The sequence below is a fragment of the Leguminivora glycinivorella genome, chromosome 1 (assembly GCF_023078275.1).
Source record: "Leguminivora glycinivorella isolate SPB_JAAS2020 chromosome 1, LegGlyc_1.1, whole genome shotgun sequence".
Lineage (NCBI taxonomy): Eukaryota > Metazoa > Arthropoda > Insecta > Lepidoptera > Tortricidae > Leguminivora > Leguminivora glycinivorella.
Window position 1 is genome coordinate 6588823 of NC_062971.1, and position 21652 is coordinate 6610474.

The following is a 21652-nucleotide window of genomic DNA, read 5'->3' on the forward strand; positions in this document are numbered from 1 at the left end:
TCTATGAATATATTATTTATTACGACAGTGAACCATCACAGGTAATGTTCAATAGAGAGAAAAAAAAAGGATGATTAAATTATTCTTATCTGCCGCTTTCATTACAGTAAATTAGCATTTAATTTAATTATGCTCTTAATTTAAGGAATTAACTAAAATTCAGACAAACAAAATAACACTTGCCAGTAATGTACGGCACAGTAGATTTACAATAATTACCTCTCAGTGGAAATAACAGCTCTTAATACGCAATAATACTATCAGTACTATCAATTACGAGGTACGCTCACTAGGTACCTACATTAAAAAAAAACGATTTTGAAAATTTTACCGTGACTTCTGTAACATGGGATCGACCTTTTTTTTTTATGGAACTCATCTTTAAACACCGCGTTACAGTATAAAAATTATGTGTATCCACTACTGTCGCATGTACATGTACTCTAACGATTTCTTTGTTGATATGTCAGACTTGTGGGCGGATATAAAAATAAATAAATTATTGTTTAAAGTTAAAATCGTCACTCATGTAACTGGTTGTATTTTGGGACTTCACATTTGTGCTGTAGTAACAAGATAAAGTAGAATACGGCGTGCTAAACAGAGATATAATTATATTGCCAAAGGGTCAAAATTATCAACTTTCGCCGTAACCGCCATCACCAGTATCACCACGTAGTGGTTGGTGAACGTAGTGTATTCTAAATGTTAATATTACGCGAGGCTCCGGTCCCTGTGTTTTAAAACGCGTAATAATTTCTGTATAATCATATTATATTGTTTCTTTATCTCAAAGCTTAGTAATATACTTTTTTTTTTATTGTTATACACACAAGCTAAGCTTATATTAACGATAAAGCTTTTCGACACCTCCAAAGGAAATAGATGCATTGATATTTTGAACAATAAATTGAACTAGATGATAAAAAGTAATCGTGTATTACATACACTATTGAATATACTCTTACTTTACTATTTAAACTGTTTGTAGGTACCAGAAATTTACTGGTATTTAACTTTAATCTGAATGGAAGTCAAGTGTTGATCATATTTTATCAACTACTGAGTTGCTGTTCAAAAAGTATACCTACCTAGGATTCTTATTAAGCGTAAATCGTTTTATGATAACAAGGGTAATTATTTTACTGTCATACCTAATCACAAGTACTTAAGTCATTTCATTAGATTTTCCTGAATTTAAAGTCATAAAGAGCGTACGAAACGTTCCTCTCCTCTTTTCTTTATTATATTAGGTTACGTTCTCCAATAAAACATTATATTTACGACCGATATCGAATGGACGACCAAACAACGTAATAGATAAATATAAGATATCGAAAGTGAACTTGACTCTGAGTGCAGGTGTGCAATACTGAAAATTAAAAATCTAACATACGCGTACATACAAGTACCAGGGTACCACCTCAAAAACATGAGGCATGGGCGATAAGTTCGCCTTTGTACTGTCTATCCTGTGTCATATTTGTGTTTTGTGTTTTGTACAATAAAGAGTTTATACATACATACATACATAAGTAATATGTGTAAGAAAATTACCTTCAATGTATTCTGATAAGTTGAATCACTAGGCAATGAGTAGTATAATTTAGTTTGACGTTTCTGTATTCCTATTTGAAAAGCTCTGAAGCCACTAAATAATTTAATTTGATTAAGTGCTCTCACTTATCTGCACACTGTGTTTGGCAACGTCATTTCAAGGATTATTTAAAAATATGACTTACTGTGATCACCGCCCAATCATGTTACCATCATCACAATGTTTTAGTATCTAATTCAAATGCAAGAGAACGACATTCTATGCCGCAATAGTCAAGTTAAATATACCTAATAAGGTAGAAAACTCAACTCTTGAGATTATTTTGTTAATGAAATTAACCGCGTGAAAAACAATCGAAAGCAATAAAATTATTTTACTCTTCTAAAATACTGACATACCTGATTATTATTTTAACGTATGGCGTATACTTGTAGACAATATTATAAGTCGATCCATATACAATTAATATTTACGTATTGTTGCACAATCTAAAGTACGAGTGCCCGACACGTGACGTTTTACCAGAAATCGTTTAAATGCGTTTAATAAAATAATAACCACTGGGTGCAGTATTTTAACGAAAAAAATGTTAGCTTTGATATTTCACATCTCAATTTAAAAATAATATCCTATTTCTATATTCAGAATAGGTATGGGGTTTGTTGGATAGTCTGACATTCTTTATTAGGACTATCAGTTTATTTCAATGTTCAAATGATGTTCGATCCATTTTTAGGAGCCAAAATAGCTAATACAGTTACAGTTTCGCCTTAACTCCTGCTGTCCTAACATTTCACCACCTATTTTGTCCCAACATGACATCTATTAGGACTGCCAACAAAAGAACCTGCTATTTACTTGTACAATCAGATCAACTATTGATACGGTTAGTATGGTCAATTGGTCACCAATGTCACCATGTAAAATAAATTGCATTGGCCACCCCCTTTTTTTTTTTAGATAATGGAAACAACTTGAATCTACCGACATGTAGTAATATCGAACTTTGCTATTAATGTAATATAGATCTTAATGTAAACACCCAATAACCGGATTTCTTGAACTGTCAACCACGAACCATAATCTCCTGGACTTCAATAAAAAAAATGTATGTATGATCTCCTCCAGTCTTAAAATATCACGGGAAAAATGCAGGCATTATAATGCAGCATTAGCTGCAAGTTTTCAGACATATTACAAGACTGAGCAATTTTTTTTTTAATTTTTTTTTTATTAGCGGGTTAATGAGGAAATGTGCTTAAGTGGCCAAATACTAATCAGAAATTGCTATTGAATGACCTCATCTACACAACACGAGTCTACGTATCAGTTACATGAGCAGATGATAATCAGTTTATTAATATATACCAATAGGTACGTTTACGCCAATTCTTTTTTTTTTCTTTTTGTGTTGCTACATTTTCCTTTCCTTATTCAGGTATACCTACCTAACCCTTTCAGTCCGTAACAAAACAGCGGCAACAAAACGCAGTCATTTAATAATAATTATGATTCCAAATCGAATGACTAAATTGGGCAAAGGGTTATAAACACCATTTGCGAACATACAATGCTTTAGAAATATAAGTAGGTACCTACTCATTGAAATACCCGTTACTTAATTACTTATGTCAATAGAATGGTAAGCCAACGATCAAGCCCAGAAATCATTTTAAATGATGACATTACTTAAGTAGTACTCCTCGGCACAATAATTCAAATACTAATTAACTTAATTTAGGTACTCATTCTGGTCTCCACGTAGTGAGCTGCTTGACAATATCCCTTGTGGTCGCCCAGCTCAGTTCTCGGTGCGGGCTGCTCTAGTTCGACGACTTCCTGCGTCGTTTCCTTCGCTTGCGTTTCGATAGTACATATTGGCACATTCATCGTCATTTCGGAACATGGTTTTACTGAAATGAATAATTTATACTGGTTATATCAGGTCTTCTGAAATCTAAGCTTGTAATTAAAGAACTGTAACATACATACATACATACATACAAACACGCCTGTATCCCATAATGGGGTTAGGCAGTGCATATGAAACTACTCAAGTTTTAGTGCCACCCTTGGCAAATAAGCGGTTGAAAGAAAACTAAATATATTGAAAAATATTGAAAAATCTAAATCATTAATATTTAATAAAATTGGTTCACCTACAAACCATACTAATCATTAATGTCAACGTCATTTAATATAGCGATATTATTTTAATAAGTGTCATCGACTATACTTATCTTTGGTCTATATCCGTCTGGTCATCTCAGCACTCTGGGCTGAGTAAATATGGCATACTTAGCCATTACAGTACTCTGGACTGTATACTTGTGGTAGGCATGGTTGATATCAGACACTCTGCGTCTGTACCACACAAGAACTACCATACGTATGGTTCACACGGTTGATATCAAGCGTCCTTCGCCTGTACCACTCATGCACTACCATACGCTGCTCACTCATGGCTCACATAGTTGATATCAGGCGTACTTAGCCCGTACCACATATGTACTACCATATACTGTATACACAAGGTACACATGGTTGATATCAGGCATTCTTAACCTGTACCACACATGTAGTACCACACATTACTTAGGCACACATGGCTCACATAGTTGATATCAGGCGTACTTAGCCCGTACCACATATGTACTACCATATACTGTATACACAAGGCACACATGGTTGATATCAGGCACTCTTAACCTGTACCACACATGTAGTACCACAAAATATAATAGTTAATAAATGGCACACGTGGCTAGTATCAGGCATACTTGGCCTGTACCACACACGTGACACCACAAAATATAATAGTTAAACCAAGAATGGCACACGTGGCTAGTATCAGGCACACTTGGCCTGTACCACACACGTGGCACCATAAAATATCATTGAAAAACAAAGCATGGCACACGCGGCTAGTATCAGGCATACTTTTCCTGTACCACACACGTGGCACCATAAAATATCATTGAAAAACAAAGCATGGCACACGCGGCTAGTATCAGGCATACTTGGCCTGTACCACACACGTGGCACAATAAAATATAATTGAAAAACAAAGCATGGCACACGCGGCTAGTATCAGGCATATCTGTCCTGTACCACACACGTGGCACCATAAAATATCATTGAAAAACAAAGCATGGCACACGCAGCTAGTATCAGGCACACTTGGCCTTTACCACACACGTGGCACCATAAAATATCTTTGAAAAACAAAGCATGGCACACGTGGCTAGTATCAGGCATACTTGGCCTGTACCACACACGTGGCACCATAAAATATCATTGAAAAACAAAGCATGGCACACGCGGCTAGTATCAGGCATACTTGGCCTGTACCACACACGTGGCACCATAAAATATAATTGAAAAACAAAGCATGGCACACGTGGCTAGTATCAGGCATACTTGGCCTGTACCACACACGTGGCACCATAAAATATCATTGAAAAACAAAGCATTGGACACGCGGCTAGTATCAGGCATACTTGGCATGTACCACACACGTAATTAAAATCAGAAGTAAACAAATTATACAACACACGGCTGGTATCAGGCATACTTGGCCTGTACCGCACGTGAAAATGTAAACTTACTAGTAAACACATCATGCAACACACGGCTGGCATCAGGCATACTTAGCCTGTACCACACGTGTGATTAAAATCACAAGTAAGCAAATTACACAACACACGGCTGGTATCAGGCATACTTGGCCTGTACCACACGTGAAAATGTAAACTCACTAGTAAACACATCATGCAACACACGGCTGGCATCAGGCATACTAAGCCTGTACCACACGTGATTAAAATCAGAAGTAAACAAATTACACAACACACGGCTGGTATCAGGCATACTTGGCCAGTACCACACGTGATTAAAATCAGAAGTAAACAAATTATACAACACACGGCTGGTATCAGGCAAACTTGGCCAGTACCACACGTGAAGATGTAAACTCATTAGTAAACAAATCATGCAACACACGGCTGGCATCAGGCATACTTAGCCTGTACCACACGTGTGATTTCAATTCAGAAGTTAACAAATTATACAACACTCGGCTCGACTCGGCATACGTGAAAACGTACACTCACTAGTAAACACATCATGCAACACACGCCTGGTATCAGGTATACTTAGCCTGTACCACACGTGGGGCTGGAAAATCACAAGTAAACAAAACATAACACACGGTTGGTATTAAGTATATTTAGCCTGTACCACGCGTGAGACCATAAAAACGCACATGTAACTAAACAAAAAATGATGCGTGCGACTGATATTAACTTAATTTAATGGGCGTAAGGAAATTAACCCTTTCGCCGCCGTACTTGCCGACGTACTGTCAGTGTCACTGACGGCCTGCGGCAGCGGTTCGGCTGTCGACGCAGTGTCAGCGAATGGGTTAATACATAATTCACGTGGCCGATATCTGGTATGCTTAGTCTGTACAGCTCACGTATCAGTAATTTATCATTTGAAAGATTGAGAAGGAAAGAAAAGAAACATGTTCCTCCTGAACCCAATCCAAAAAATTTTATCAAAATCATATTAACTATTATACAGTGGATTTGAAATCTTATATTCAAATCACCCGTCAATCAAATCAAGATATATTTGTGTCAATTTGCCGGTTTTTTTTTTCTAGGCTCGGCTAGGTCCTTTTTCCCTACTTCTGAGTTTTAATAAAAACTCCAGTATTCACATTCAATACAGTTTATTACATTACGCTACTATGACTATTAATTTACATTTCAATTACAAATAACAACCTTAATATTATTTTAATAAAATGGCTATGACATATGGACACCCGTAATCTGTCCGTATGTCTTGTAGTTAACATGTTTACATTAAATATTACTTCTCAAATACAGAAATATCATTCTACAATATTGACACTCAATCTAGAACTTGTAACAGAATTTCTAAACTTGAACTGTGGGATTTTAGTATCTACACTAGCCAGCAGCACTTGCCCTCGACCAATGCCCGATAGCAACTGCCGCTCGTCCATCCCAACAGCTGGTTTTAACCCCCGTCTTTCCACTACTTCACCAGTGGGAGGCGGGTAGTTATCAAAACAGTGTTATTGTCTTACCGTACAAAACAAGTTTAATATAAAATTATTCTAAAACTAACTTTTATTTACTAAAATCATCACATAATATTATTGTTTATTAGCAAGTCGTTTGTAAAGCAGCATGTCCAAAATTATTTCACAAAACAATAACTTTTCATATTTGTCAAATACCAAAAATGACTTTCACAACGCCATTTCGCACGTACAATTAAAACTTAGCTTCTATTTCTATCCCCTGCTTAATATTTGGTACCAAACTATGAGTTGTTCGAAACAGTCAAAAACTATTCCAAAGTTCGCAGTAAAGTTGATAGCAGCCTGCTCATACCAAATTAATGATGAGAAAGCAAATAGTTTGTCATTTTGAGATAAAGGAAAACACGCTCATCATCATTCGTTATATATTATATATTTGATTTTATTAACGTCGGTATGATGGACTATGGGCCGGTTGCAGCAAACCGTCTGTCACCGTTAAAGCGTTCGTTAAATTTTATTGTATGGGAAGTTCCATAGACATCTGCTGCGTGACGATGACGTGTCTGTCAAAATTAAATGTGGTTGATGCAACTGGCCCTAAATCTAATCTTCCTTCACCGCTTTCAGGGTACCGTAGGAGGTAGAAGGAGAAACCTACCCTTAGGCTTAGGTTTAGTTTATTTAAGCTGTAGTCATATTCAACTTTAAATGCAAATAACGTACCTTTCTTACCTTCATTTCGATTCGCTTGAGATTGTTTAAATATCCTATGTTTTCTTATAGTTGTTATACAAAATAAAGAGGAAATGTATTAAACAAAAATATAATATAAAATTAACAGTAAAATTTTTAAAAGCATTGGCCATGGCCGGTTTTTCACTTGCAGTAGCTGTAGAAGTCCCTTTCCTCTTCTTCTTGGTCCCGACTAGCACATAATAGGCATTTTCAGAATTTGGGACCCCTCAATTAGCGTAAGTTGTTAACAAAAATTAACTCACTGTCAGTTTTGTGACGATAATTAAGCATAAAATTTCAATAAAAATATTGTTTTTGTGTTAATTACATACACTTTGAGCGATAATCTACATTCAGAATGTGAAAAAAAAATTTTTTTGACAGATTTTATGCTTAATTGTCGTCACTAAACTGACAGCGAGTTAATTTTTTTAACAACTTATGCTGATTGGGGTGTCCCAAATTCTGAAAATGCTCTCTGTTAATACCAAAACTGTATTTATAATATATTATTATTTTATTCCATACATACATATAGGTACAAGACACCCTACATTTCTCGCAAACGATTAGTTTCACCCATCCATATGAACAAACGTTGGCAAATGAAGCTTTCAGACTGGCAGCTTAAACAGAGGAACAAATTTCGGTTAATTAACTAGCGGCCTACGTTATCTCATTTTCAGCTCCAATGAACATCTTTTTCGAGGCAACACCAGGCTCTAGTTACACCGCTACATAGTTCTAACTTGATTTTTCTTTTTTTTTAATTCCAAAAATTACATTTTAATATAAAATTATGCCAATACGAAATTGCATCATCATCATCATTTCAGCCGTTGATCGCCCACTGCTGAGCATAGGCCTCTCGTCGTGTACACCACTCATCTCGGAATTGCATATGGTTTGCAATGTCAAAATAATATCCAACTTTTATACTGCCGCTCCTAACTTTACAAGCTCATAGTTCATTAAACCTACAATCTACATAATACGAGTAGATATACACGCTAAACTTCCGTGAGACATATTCAAATAATTAATTGAAATACGGTTGTACTCACGTTATTAAGTATATCGCTATTGCTGCGACATGTTTCGGGCCAATTCGGAGGCCCCTCTTGAGGCGTATAGGAGTTCACGCGACGGCTAGACTCCGCAAACTGAACGCGCCGCTCGCCGCTCCGCCCGCTGCGCGCGCGCTGATAGGACGGGGGAGGGGGGCGCAGAGCAGTCTGCTGCTGTAGTTGTTGTGTAGAGTTCTGGTAGCGCGGCTGTGTCGACCGATGGAGGTAAGCACACTGCACTCACTGTGTCCACACGATTGTCAAAACACATTTTCTGCTTCACATTAGGTATTACCGGTTTCCATGCTGGTGGCAACATCCAGCCTCCGTCCCGATTGAAATTAGGGCGGCGTCCGATTTCAATGGCCTCGAGAACTTTGCGTGGTACAAAACATTTCTCCCGTACCAACAACCTTGCTCTATCGAAGCGTATAAAGCGTACATGTCGCAGCAATAGCGATATAATAACGTGAGTACAACCGTATTTCAATTAATTATACGAGTAGATAGTTAAAATAATTATGTAATTTAATTGTTTCACTACCGTCATATGATAGAACATCTATTCATAGTTCATTTTTATAATTATAGTTCTTTTAGTGACGAAACGGTCATGCCGGGGCTTTAATGTTTTCAAAGGTCTGCATAAGATTTGAGACATTGCCCAATTAGTTACTTATTCAATCTCAATTCTGGCTCTGCTAAGATAAGTAATTATTTAAATGTCACCATGATACGTTCTTTTTTTTCAAAGAGATGACACATTTTTAGCCCTGTCATTATGTATATGTGATAGGTTAACAGGTTATCTTTGTGTTATTAAAACATAACACGTGCTTTTTCTACAAGTATTTCTATAAAATGCTAAGGTGTTCGGTGTAACAACACCCCCGTAAATTTGTACCACGCGCACGTCCACAAGTTACCAGTTTGAATGAAACGGCTCTCGTTTCAGTCACACTTTTTCCCTTTGTGAAAAACAAGTCCTTTGTATTACACGTGCGTGTTAGTACTCTGACTTCTGTGAGCATAAAGGCAAGGAACGTATTTTAGAGTTTCCTTTTTCAAAGTGAGTTGCTTACATATTTTTGTGTATCATTTTAAAACGCGGGTTTTGTTTTTATTTACCAATTTACACCAAATAAAATATTCAATACAATAGCGTCATATTATAGTATACACCGTGTTTTTATTGAATTCCGTTCACTTTAAGGGAAGGTTTTTTAGGTCAAATACAATTAATTTCTCTAAGAAACTAGCATCCTTACTCTTACGGTTATCGAATTGTAAAAAAAATAAATTTAATTAACTGAACATGTGTGTGGCATTGCCTTACCACTTCCTTATATTATTTGTTTTGACATTTGCCGTCAGACACTTGACACTGACTTAAATGTTAAGATTAAGGTCCTCTCACACTAATTAATTCTAAATTTAACTAAAAGCTGGTTCTAACCTAACTGCGTGTCGAATTTAAAGGAAAACAAAAAAACACGATGTATAATATAATAGTATTTACCTACTGAAATGAGTTCTATGGCACTTAAAAAATTTTGGTCTTACGCATACTAACTATGTTCGCAAAATATTATAAAAAAAATCATAAAGGACCCAAATGACAATCGGTCCACAGAACGGCCAAAGCCTTTCTGCAGGTTCAGCACATAATTAGTACTAGATTATGTCGCTTCGTCATAGACTACCCGTCATTATGTCAGTAATAAAACTATCGGTGTCTGGTGGACTGATAGTTAGTCAGTGGGTTGAAAGTCAGTTACAATACCTTTTTACAATATCAGTCCTTGCAAAATTGCAAACAACATTCACGAAACAGATTCCAGTCTTAAACCAAGTCGTCAAGATGAAGTTGAAATATATGGGCCTTAGGAAACACACAATATCATGTTTATCCATTAAACAAGAGAGGTTTCCTTTTAACAAGAAAACACAGTAGCTGATATTGCGATTTCTCTTAACAATAGAATAAAATACGTCTCATAAGCAACAAACGGAATCTCAAACGGCAGCTTATGTTGAAAGAATATCTAGAGGTAAGTGAAAAAGAAAATAGCAACTATCCTACGCCTTATAAAATAAAGTCCCCCGCCGCGTCTATCTATGTGTCTGTGTGTATGTGTGTTCGCGATAAACACAAAAACGACTAAAAAGATTTTTATGCGCTTTTCACCTATGCATAGAGTGACTCTTGAGGAAGGTACAGGTATTATAAAATTTCTTGAGATTTTGTTTGAATTAGTTGAAATATGACGATATTTGCTAATTAAGTCGGACAAATTTCCGCTGGCTGAAAGCTTTAATCGAAAACGCTGACCAAACCGTTTGAGCTATATCAAAACAATTTACTTATGGCGAATTTATGTCTCTCTGATAGGACTACAAAAAAATTCGCTCTTCTAAAAATGGCATATGTCTATCTTTTACGCATATACTATAACAATTTTATGATATCCGTGCGTAGCCGGGGCGGACCGCTAGTTGATAATAAGTATAAATAGGTATAACAATGACTAAACGTAATTGAGTGGATTGCTTTTCATCACTGTTTTCCTGTTGTTTGAAGTAGGTATTACATTACAAATAATAACTAGCCGAATAAAACATTTCTTTTATCGATATTTTCAGCATTTATTTTACTCTCGCCTTCAAAATACATTGGACCTCATTTATTTCTAGTGCCTTAGCAAAATAGACGTAATATGTTTTTATAGCCGTTCCCGTCTTCAAAAACATTGAGGCTAAATAATAAAAACGGCTACGAGATAAAAACTGGAGTAGAAAATTAGGCATAGGCGGGACTATGTTTTTTCAGTTGTACTTTGATCTTTTAAGCTGTTCTATACACTAAGGCTTACGTACATACCGACACCGCTTTAAAACTTTTTGAGTGGAGTTTTAACCTGTACTTAAGGGCCAAATAGCTTGGACGGAAATTGTTACCTGGAACTACTTAAAAACCGGCCAAGAGCGTGTCGGGCCACGCTCAGTGTAGGGTTCCGTAGTTTTCCGTATTTTTCTCAAAAACTACTGAACCTATAAAGTTCAAAACAATTTTCCTAGAAAGTCTTTATAAAGTTCTACATTCGTGATTTTTTTCATATTTTTTAAACATATGGTTCAAAAGTTAGAGGGGGGGACGCACTTTTTTTTCCTTTAGGAGCGATTATTTCCAAAAATATTAATATTATCAAAAAACCATCTTAGTAAATCCTTATTCATTTTTGAATACCTATCCAACAATGTATCACTCGTTGGGGTTGGAATGAAAAAAAAAATCAGCCCCCACTTTACATGTAGGGGGGGTACCCTAATAAAACATTTTTTTCCATTTTTTATTTTTGCACTTTGTTGGCGTGATTGATATACATATTGGTACCAAATTTCAGCTTTCTAGTGCTAACGGTTACTGAGATTATCCGCGGACGGACGGACGGACGGACAGACATGGCGAAACTATAAGGGTTCTTAGTTGACTACGGAACCCTAAAAATGGTATTTATTTTTGCATTAACATCTTAGGTTAAAAAAGTGTAGCAGGTTTGTTTAACCCTTTCGCTGACAGTGCTCCGCCTGTCGACGTACTATTATTATTATTATGAGCCTATTGTGTCCCACTGCTGGGCAAAGGCCTCCCCCCTCTTTTTCCATTCCTCTCGGTTTTGTGCGACAACTGACCAGTCTCTCAAAAAGGAGTCTAAGTTATCCCGCCATCGCCGACGAGGTCTGCCGGATCCTCGATTTGACTCGAGAGTCTCCCACTGCGTGGTATTCTTGGCCCATAAGTCATCCGGCATGCGACAGACGTGGCCAGCACGACGTACTGTCACTGAAAATACATGAACGGGTATGTCCTTTCTGCGGCAGTTGTTCGGTTGTCGACGTACGTGTGCCATCGCGTATCTCCACCACAAGTTTATGATGTTACGTAAAATGTATGTACAAAGAGAGACCAAAGCCCTCCTACGTGTATACTTACAATACGTCTGGTCAACTCTATTGTCACGCCTGCAAAAGAGTCTTTAAAACCAAGTTCGGCTTGGCCAGCCACATAAGAGCCCATAACAGGCAAATTAATTCATAATCTGCTGAGGTCGCCGTCATCGAAACCGATGAGGAGGACTATATATAATAAAATGTATGTGAAGTTTGTTTCTTTCCTTTAACTGTTTGTAATCGTTGTTCATTTTCTCCTTACTATGAATATCATTTTCGGGTTTAACGCAATCTAGACGACTGTATTTTTTTCTTGATGGTTACGAGCTTACGAGGTTCGTTTTTTCTTAGACTTTATTTGTCTATACAGAATTAATTTACAGCGGGGCAAATCTCGACTGGGGGACAAATGTAACGTTTTTTCCATGTTTTACAATTTACACATTATTAAATAGAGTGTCCACCGGTTATTATATGGTAGGCGTGTTCAGTGGATACATGTAGAACTCAACATCATAGTGTAATTAATGGAATGATGGATGGAAAAATGGATTAGTTACAATGACCCCACAGTCGAAATTTGCCCCGTCGTACCTTACAGAGTTATGTGTTTGGTATATCTTAAAAGTGTTTGTCACGGTACCTAAAGAAAATATGAAATGTTAATTTTAACTATGCAAACATTTACTGTGCGATAAAATTAACATGCAAAAAGCTACTTTGACCTACATTTATGCTAATAAAGGTTTACTTTTCCCGCAGTTAAGTTAAATTATTGGCAGTTCTTAAATACTTACAATAAAATTATCGACATACCTATTTATACTAACTTAAGAACGACAATTCATTTCTACTTAAAGAAAAACATGAAACAAAACGGTAACTTTAAAACGACTTTTCTTTGAAGGCTGTAAAAGTACATTACTCATAATCATATATTAGGTTAAATTTATTATTCTCCACTAATTAGGTTGTCTGGAAGAGATCGCTCTTTAGCGATAAGACCGCCTCTTGTTTTACCTCTGAAGTTGTTGTGTATACTTAGTATATTGTTTCCTGTATTGAGGTGTGCAATAAAGAGTATTTGTATTGTATTGTATTGTATTGTGTTACTCGCATAGATATTTTTTGTATTATGAATGTATCCATCTCTTCAACTATCTTTAATTAAAGATCACGACGATTCGTCACTCCGTTTTGCCGCGAAAGATAGACAAATAAACAGACACACACACACCCTCCCATTTATAATATTATAGGTATTATGGATTTTTTCATGTGCCGTCCAATACTTGATACTAACTTTTTTTTTTTATTAAGTTTCTCTCACACGTATCAGTTCATTTATTATATGTATGAAAGCAAACATATAATTATTTAACAACATATTTTTTCAACTTTAACAAAAAGTGTATGAATGGTGGATGTATGAATGGAAAAAAAAAACTCGGTCTAACTGTATTACTTACTATAAAAAAATGTATTGTTACAACATATTTTTGTGACCTTATTAATACCAGTGAAAATTTCCTCAAAATATTCTTTGTAAAAACGTTTCACCCATTTTTAGTTTACACAATTTTGGCAGATAAATATCAAAAGCGAGCGCTCGTAAATCGTCTTGTTAAGAACGAAAATGAGTTTTATACATCTGGCGCTATTCAGAATTCATGGTAATTTCTCTTTGTCAAGTATTATTTTTTATACACGTTTCAGTTTAAGACTAAATCTACCTATGTATTTAATTAATATCTTTGTAACATGAAAAGCACGGGTAGCATGGTCACGCGATATACGATAAAATATCAGGCCGTCCCTTTCGCACTATTAGTAAGTGTGATAGGGACGGCCAGATGTTTTATCATTTATCGCGCGACCATAATTGCCCGCCAGGGCTACCAAAATATTATATACGCCGTGTTTTTCTTGAATTCCGTTAACGTTAAGGCAAAGTTCTTTAGATGAAATAGAATTAATTTCTCTAAGAAACTAGCGTCTTGACTCTTACGGTTATCGTGTTATTAAAGAAATAAAGAACACGTGAACACGTGTGTGACAGCCTTTACCAATTCGTAATGTTATTTGTTTGGACATGTGCCGTCAATCACTTGACACTAACTTAAATGTTATTCTTAAGGGTCTCTCACAGTAATAAATTCGTGTATTATGTATGAAAATGATGTTTTTTTTGCGAATTTAACTAAAAGTGATATACAGGATGGTTCCTGATAATTAACCTAGCTGCTCTACGTGTGTGTGTGTATTTTTAGTAGTTCAATTTGACTTTTAACCACTCAAATGTCTTGTTCCGTATCCGTCACAGATGATTTAAATTGTAATTAACAAATGGAAGGTTGTTTAGTCAGTAGAAAATTTTCGAAAACGGTGTTCTGAGGTTTACTTTGCGTTGCACCAACTGTAGCCACGGAGGTAAAAATAATAAAAGTATACCGCGGGCCGCGGTACAACATAATATACATACAAATTAAAACAAAATTCATTATTGTAGTGTAAGTTTCCTCAAACGTTTAAACTTTACCTTCTAAGGCAGGTAATTTTATCATATATACGGAGTATAACTTACTAAAAATTACTCATATTCAAGATGTTTAATACAAATGGCAAAAAAAAACATAATTATGTTACAAATAAATATTGTTACAAATTATTTAGTTCTATCTATTCAGTAACACCATAATAAAATTGTGGTAGGTAATGTCTCCTTACGACGTTTGACAGTTATTAAATATATCGCAAACTAGCTTTTGCCCGCGGCTACGCTCGCGTCAGAAAGAGACAAAAAGTAGCCTATGTTACTCTCCATCCCTTCAACTATCTCCACTTAAAAAATCACGACAATTCGTCGTTCCGTTTTGCCGTGAAGGACGGACAAACAAACAGACACACACACTTTTCCATTTATAATATTAGTATGGATATCCGTTATTGTCAAGACGTTAGTGTACGTTCAGATATTTATGAGAGCTTTGGCAGCTCAGATATATCTTAAGACGACTGACCCTATTTACATTTGTTACAGATTCCGAGCCCCGTCATTCGAAGGAGACGTGACGTCAGACGACACGCTAGATGCCGATACTGGTGCGACTGTCGTGTTCGATTGTCGTGTTACCGCTTTGAGAGACAAAAGGGTATGTCTTGATTGTTCATATAACACACGTAGTAGATGTACCTACAGGGTGGCCCAAAAATAGGTTGACAATTTTTTAGGGTTCCGTAGTCAACTAGGAACCCTTATAGTTTTGCCATGTCTGTCTGTCCGTCCGTCCGTCCGTCCGTCCGTCCGTCCGTCCGTCCGTCCGTCCGTCCGCGGATAATCTCAGTAACCGTAAACACTAGAAAGCTAAAATTTGGTACCAATATGTATATCAATCACGCCAACAAAGTGCAAAAATAAAAAATGGAAAAAAATGTTTTATTAGGGTACCCCCCATACATGTAAAGTGGGGGCTGATATTTTTTTTTCATTCCAACCCCAACGTGTGATACTTAAAAATGAATAAGGGTTTACTAAGATCGTTTTTTGATAATATCAATATTTTTGGAAATAATCACCCCTAAAGGAAAAAAAAGTGCGCCCCCCCCCTCTAACTTTTGAACCATATGTTTCAAAAATATGAAAAAAATCACAAAAGTAGAACTTTATAAAGACTTTGTAGGAAAATTGATTTGAACTTGATAGGTTCAGTAGTTTTTGAGAAAAATACGAAAAACTACGGAACCCTACACTGAGCGTGGCCCGACACGCTCTTGGCCGGTTTTTTTTATAATTATTTTTCTGTCCTTACACTAATGATTGTCCTACAAATTAAAATGTGAAACCTTAATAATTTTTGACCAAATAAATCGAATCGTCTTCAAAATATCCTCCTTTGGCTTTGAAGTACAAACGAAAATATTAGAACAAAAAATTAACGATATGCCGCTGCACCTCTAGTATGACATTCGTCTAACTTATTGCACGTAAGTATAGCTTGTAAAATATTCTAATTTTTGCAATCAATAAACGGGCAATGGTTTTAAGATTGATTACAAACTATAATTTATAGTTATAAGTTAGGTGAATTTTCGTTAGTAGGCTGAAACGTATTGAGCTTTCAGCTTATGAATCTGGAAAAAATGTCTTTACACAGTTGGTCTACATTGCAAACCTTACGAAATGGAAATGAATGCTGTTGAAATATCCATGGTGAATATATAAATAAATATACAAAATATATAAGTAGCCCAAAAATATTTTGGGTACCTACAATATTTTGGTTTATTTCAACATTTCCCTATTCTTTGTTAACATAATTTTGGCCCACCCTGTATAAAGGCCCATTTAGTCGGCGGGCGATAGTGTAACCGATTGTAGTTGTACTGCGGACTGATGAGGTTACAATTGAGCACACCGATCAAAGCAATATACTGATACTCACGTGCGAGTTCTCGCACCGTGTAAATGTGCCCTTAAAAGTGAGTTTCAATTTAAATATTATCTGTAGGTAAATAAAAACTTATAAACGCAGAACAAATTCTAAATTCATTCAACTTAAGTAACGATGATGATGTTGATGATATCCTGTTATCCCTCATCAGGGACATAGGGGTCTCAGAAAGGATTTCCATTCTTCGCGGCCTCCTCCAGCTCCTCCCAGCCAAGGCCAACTGATTCTGACTTAAGGGCATTTTCAGAATTTGGGACCCCCCAATCAGCGTAAGTAGTTAACAAAAATTAACTCACTGTCAGTGTTGTGACGATAACTAAGCTTGAATTTTCTATAAAAATATTGTTTTTGTGTTAATTACATAAACTTTAAGCGATAATCTACATTCAGAATGTGAAAAAAATATTTTTAGACATATTTTATGCTTAATTATTGTCACAAAACTGACAGCGGGTTATTTTTTGTTAACAACTTACGTTAATTGATCCCTTTATTTTGGCGCAATTACTTGCATCACGGGTCCATCAAAAAAACAAAAACATAATCCAGCAATTCCCGTCAACTTTGTACAAAAATTAAGGGAAAAGTTAAATTTGTTTTTATTAATTCCTATTTTGTTACCAAGATTTTGTTGATGAATTGAGATTTTATTAAGTTTTATTTCGTCATTAAGGTTCTCTAGTATCTATATTTTCTTAATTATAACAATTATCCTGTATATATCTTACGAAAGTCGAATTATATTACTAAATGTTGGTAACAAAATAGGATCAATTAAAATTTGCTGACGTGGCATTGTACAAAGTTGACGGGAATTGCTGAATATCCCGGTCAATATAAGTCTAGAACTAACCGTGAATCATTCAAAAATCTTAAGTCATCATCGTTCTTGCGTTATCCCGGCATCTGCCACGGCTCATGGGAGGCTGGAGTCCGCTGTGACAACTAATCCCAGGATTTGGCGTAGGCACTAGTATAACGAAAGCGACTACCATCTGACCTTCCAACTCAAAGGTTAACTAGGCCTTAATTGGAGTTAGTCCGGTTCCTCACAATGTTTTCCTTCACTGGAAAGCGACTGGCAAATATCAAATGACATTTCGCACATAAGTTCCGAAAAACTCATTGGTACGAGCCAGGCTTCAAACTCGCGACCTCCGGATTGAAAGTCGCACGCTCTTACCGCTAGGCCACCAGCGCTTATTCAAAAGTCTTAAGTAACCTTTTTTATTCAGGGGTCCATATTCGGTGAAGCTTAGAGCCCTGGGTAATAAATTACTGTGGTACAAACTTAGTACTCGCGAAAAGTGATAGAATGTCATACTTATAACTTTATCGAACAAGAACTCCACTACAAGTAAAGTCTGGCAGTGGGTGTCGGGTGATACAGGCATTTTCACTTATTCACACTTGTACTTAGCGAAGTTATAATCAAAAAGGTATAATTTTGGAAAAAATATGTTTTGTCGAATTTAAAAGTATATGGACGACTGACATAATTACGTACTATACGGTAAATTAAATATAACACTTTAAGTTCTCGCGCTTTGTACACATATTTAAAGTCCCAACGTTTTTCCCAACGTTTCGGCTAGGTTGCACTGGCCGTGGTCGCGGAAGACTCACCGAAACGTTAGAAGAAAAGGTAAAATAATGTTAATTAATCGCGTTCGACCTGTATCTGACTTCAAATATGTATACGGTAAATGGTTTGTTATACTTATTCCAAATTTAGCACGACCAATCCTCCTTCCGTTATCCCGGTAATTTCCACGGCCCATGGGAGCCTGGGCTCCGCTTTTTTAAATTTAGAAACCGTCACACTCTTAAGTGTCCGTCATAGCCGTAGAACTATTTCTATGGTAATTTACGTTCTCCGTCATCCGATTTATGTCCGTCATTCTTCGGATTTAAGCGTAAATTACCATACAAATAGTTCTGCGTCTGTAACGGACCATATTTTTATGGATTCGGATCAGACGTAGTTATTATTTTTGTATTTAAAAAAAACTACCACGACTTACAGAATACAAATTTAAATGTATGGCTTCATTGTTTGGGCAAAATGGAATTGACATTCAAATGTTACATTTTTGTGTGCCTCAATTCTTATTGACTACAATTTTCGTTGAATTTTTTTCTATTTGTAAACGTAAGTAATGCCTTTTCAATTATAAACTGTATGTTTAGAGAAATTAGCGAATCAATACCACGGAATGTTCGCAATAGTTTAGTTTATCCATGTAAACATGTGGACGGATAGTTCATTAATGATCTGTGCTGCTTAATTCATGCGATCAACATTAACCAAATGTGCTTTAGTGATAAACGGGACGGTCGCGAGCAGAATGCATTTACACTAATCGAGGTACGTGCTTCAATATGTTGTGTTGTGGAAACAATATGTGGCTTTCTATGGCTAAAGGGCTCTTGCGTTTCAAGTACATGGCAGTTTCCATTTTCAACAGAAATTCCTATAAAAAGACCCTTACAAAGAAAATGTATGTCGAAGTTGTATTTAGGTATGTTTCTGACTCTCATTTCTTGACATAGCATTTAAACAGGTTTAAAATCTCTGTTTTGACAATAGGGAACTTGACTGTAGTTAAAATAAAATATTTTTTACCATGCACGAAATAAAGCATGAGAAATTATAAGAAAAACATGGGCAGAAGTCATTTTTAAATCCAATTTCTATTTAATAAGTCAGGTAGAAATATATTAAGTAACTAAGTTGACCGTGACGTTACTCAATTGAATTTCATAATAATAATAATCATTTATTAATAATAAAAATTACAGGTCATAAATATAAGTGATTGCCTATATCTAATAGGAAAATATAGAACAAAGTTAAAGAAAATAATTAACACTTGTAAAGTGCAGGGGGTTCCACCACCTGGCTATAGAGTTCTTTATGGTCATAGAAGGCCTGCTCGATTAGCCAATTCTTTAATTTAAATTTAAATATTGTGTTGCTGTGCAAGTTAACTATGTCGTTGGGTAGATGGTTGTATACCTTCGGACCCATGAGGTGCACGAGTTTCGCTGACTTGGCCAGCTTGTGCGGCACGACCGGGAGCCTTCTCTCAACTCGAGATGAACGCACCGCATAACGGCGGGGTGTTTCGCTACTCTCAATCTCAGGTGTACTTTTTACTAAATCTCGCGCGTACAGAGCTGCTTGTACAATAGTATCAGTATAGATGGCAGGGTTAAAATATCAAGAGACTTGAAATGAGGCTTCGCCGATTCCATCTGCGAAATGCGAACTATAGCTCGTACGGCACGTTTTTTTTTTCGAACTTAACAAAAAGCGATATACAGAATGGTTCCTAATGGTGAACCTAACTGCGTGTCGAATTTAATGGAAAACAAAAAAACACGGTGTATAGTCTTTGTTACACCCAAGGACCCCTGAGGCATAGAACGTCACATATGTAAATTAAATTCATTCTAACATTATACCTCTGTGGGAGTGTTTTATTTATTCCGAATAAAAAAGGTAATGGTTTAGTCCTTCACGTGATTTAAGGCTAAGCAACTATGAAGCTTTTCGTCGCTTTGTTTATTAAGAAACACGAGTCAGCTTTATTCAAGGTTATTTTGAGTGGAGGTATGATCATAGATTAAGTATAAGAAGATCGTACCATCCCATACATTAAAATGCGACCGCCTAAGACCGCGCATACACTACACCACACATAGATGGCGCCACAAAAAATGCCTTGTTGCCATCGATTATTTGTATATTGGCGTTAAGTGTCACTTTCGAGCCATAAATCTATGTCAAAAGTGACACTTAACGTCGTGGACAAGTGTAATCGAAAGCTACAAAACAGTTTTTGGCGCCATCTAAGTGTAGTGTAGTGTATGCGCGTTATTAAGCGGTCGCATTTTAATGTATGGGATGGTAGGATCTTCTTATATTTAATCTATGATTTACAATATTTCTGTAGAAACATGAATGTTTCGTTGAAGAATTTAATAATTTCCAACGTGAATGGCGGAACATGTTCAGCCATGTCTTTTCAAGTTCACGGGGTTAGATAATTAAAATCCTTTGTCAAAGCGTAAGTAGAAATAGACAAACGGCTTTTTCAATTTAATTCAAATTCTGTCAATGAAAATGAATAACGAAAATATGCTTTAGACACCTTTCTGTTTACTTAATCATTTCTGAAAGCTAGACTCATTTAGTAGCGTTAGCGTAGCGTCTTGCTTAAAAATTTATATTACTAGTTAAATCGTTATTGAGGGCATTTTCAGAATTTGGGACCCCTCCCCAATTAGCGTAAGTTGTTAACAAAAATTAACTCACTGTCAGTTTTGTGACGATAATTAAGCGTGACTTACACAAATTCTGAAAATGCCCTTGAACGAAAAGTGACTTGTTCTTTGTACTGCCGACTTTATGACGTCAGGCCTCATACCTCACGCTTGCCATCTCCTAATAAATAGTTGTTATGCATCTTTATCATTATCCAATATAATTTATCCAAAATCGATTTATAGATGACTTTACGACAAAAAGTTACACTCCACAGTATTAGTAGCAATATATTTCAATTAAAACTTACATTGATTGAGTAATAGTTATAATCAACTTCAAAATAACAACTGGCTGATCAATTTCGAATTACGCGAAGCTTAAGCAAACAAATAAACAAACTTAATTGTTCCAGGTTTCGTGGCTGCGAGTTTCCGATGATGAGAACTTGGAGCTGCTTACACTAGACTTAGACACGCATACTGCAGATCCAAGGTACCTACTTATATAATACATATTACATAATATGTACGTACATTT

The 21652-nt window shown here is 36.0% G+C and overlaps 1 protein-coding gene across 1 annotated transcript in view; it reads left to right on the forward strand.

Annotated features, from left to right (window-relative positions):
- LOC125225696 (leucine-rich repeats and immunoglobulin-like domains protein 1) overlaps positions 1 to 21652 on the forward strand; it is a 121768-nt gene that overhangs the window by 47910 nt on the left and 52206 nt on the right. The window contains exons 4-5 of the mRNA XM_048129530.1: positions 15432 to 15543; positions 21528 to 21607. Of these exons, the coding sequence (XP_047985487.1) occupies positions 15432 to 15543; positions 21528 to 21607 (192 nt within the window). The remainder of the gene's footprint in view (positions 1 to 15431; positions 15544 to 21527; positions 21608 to 21652) is intronic.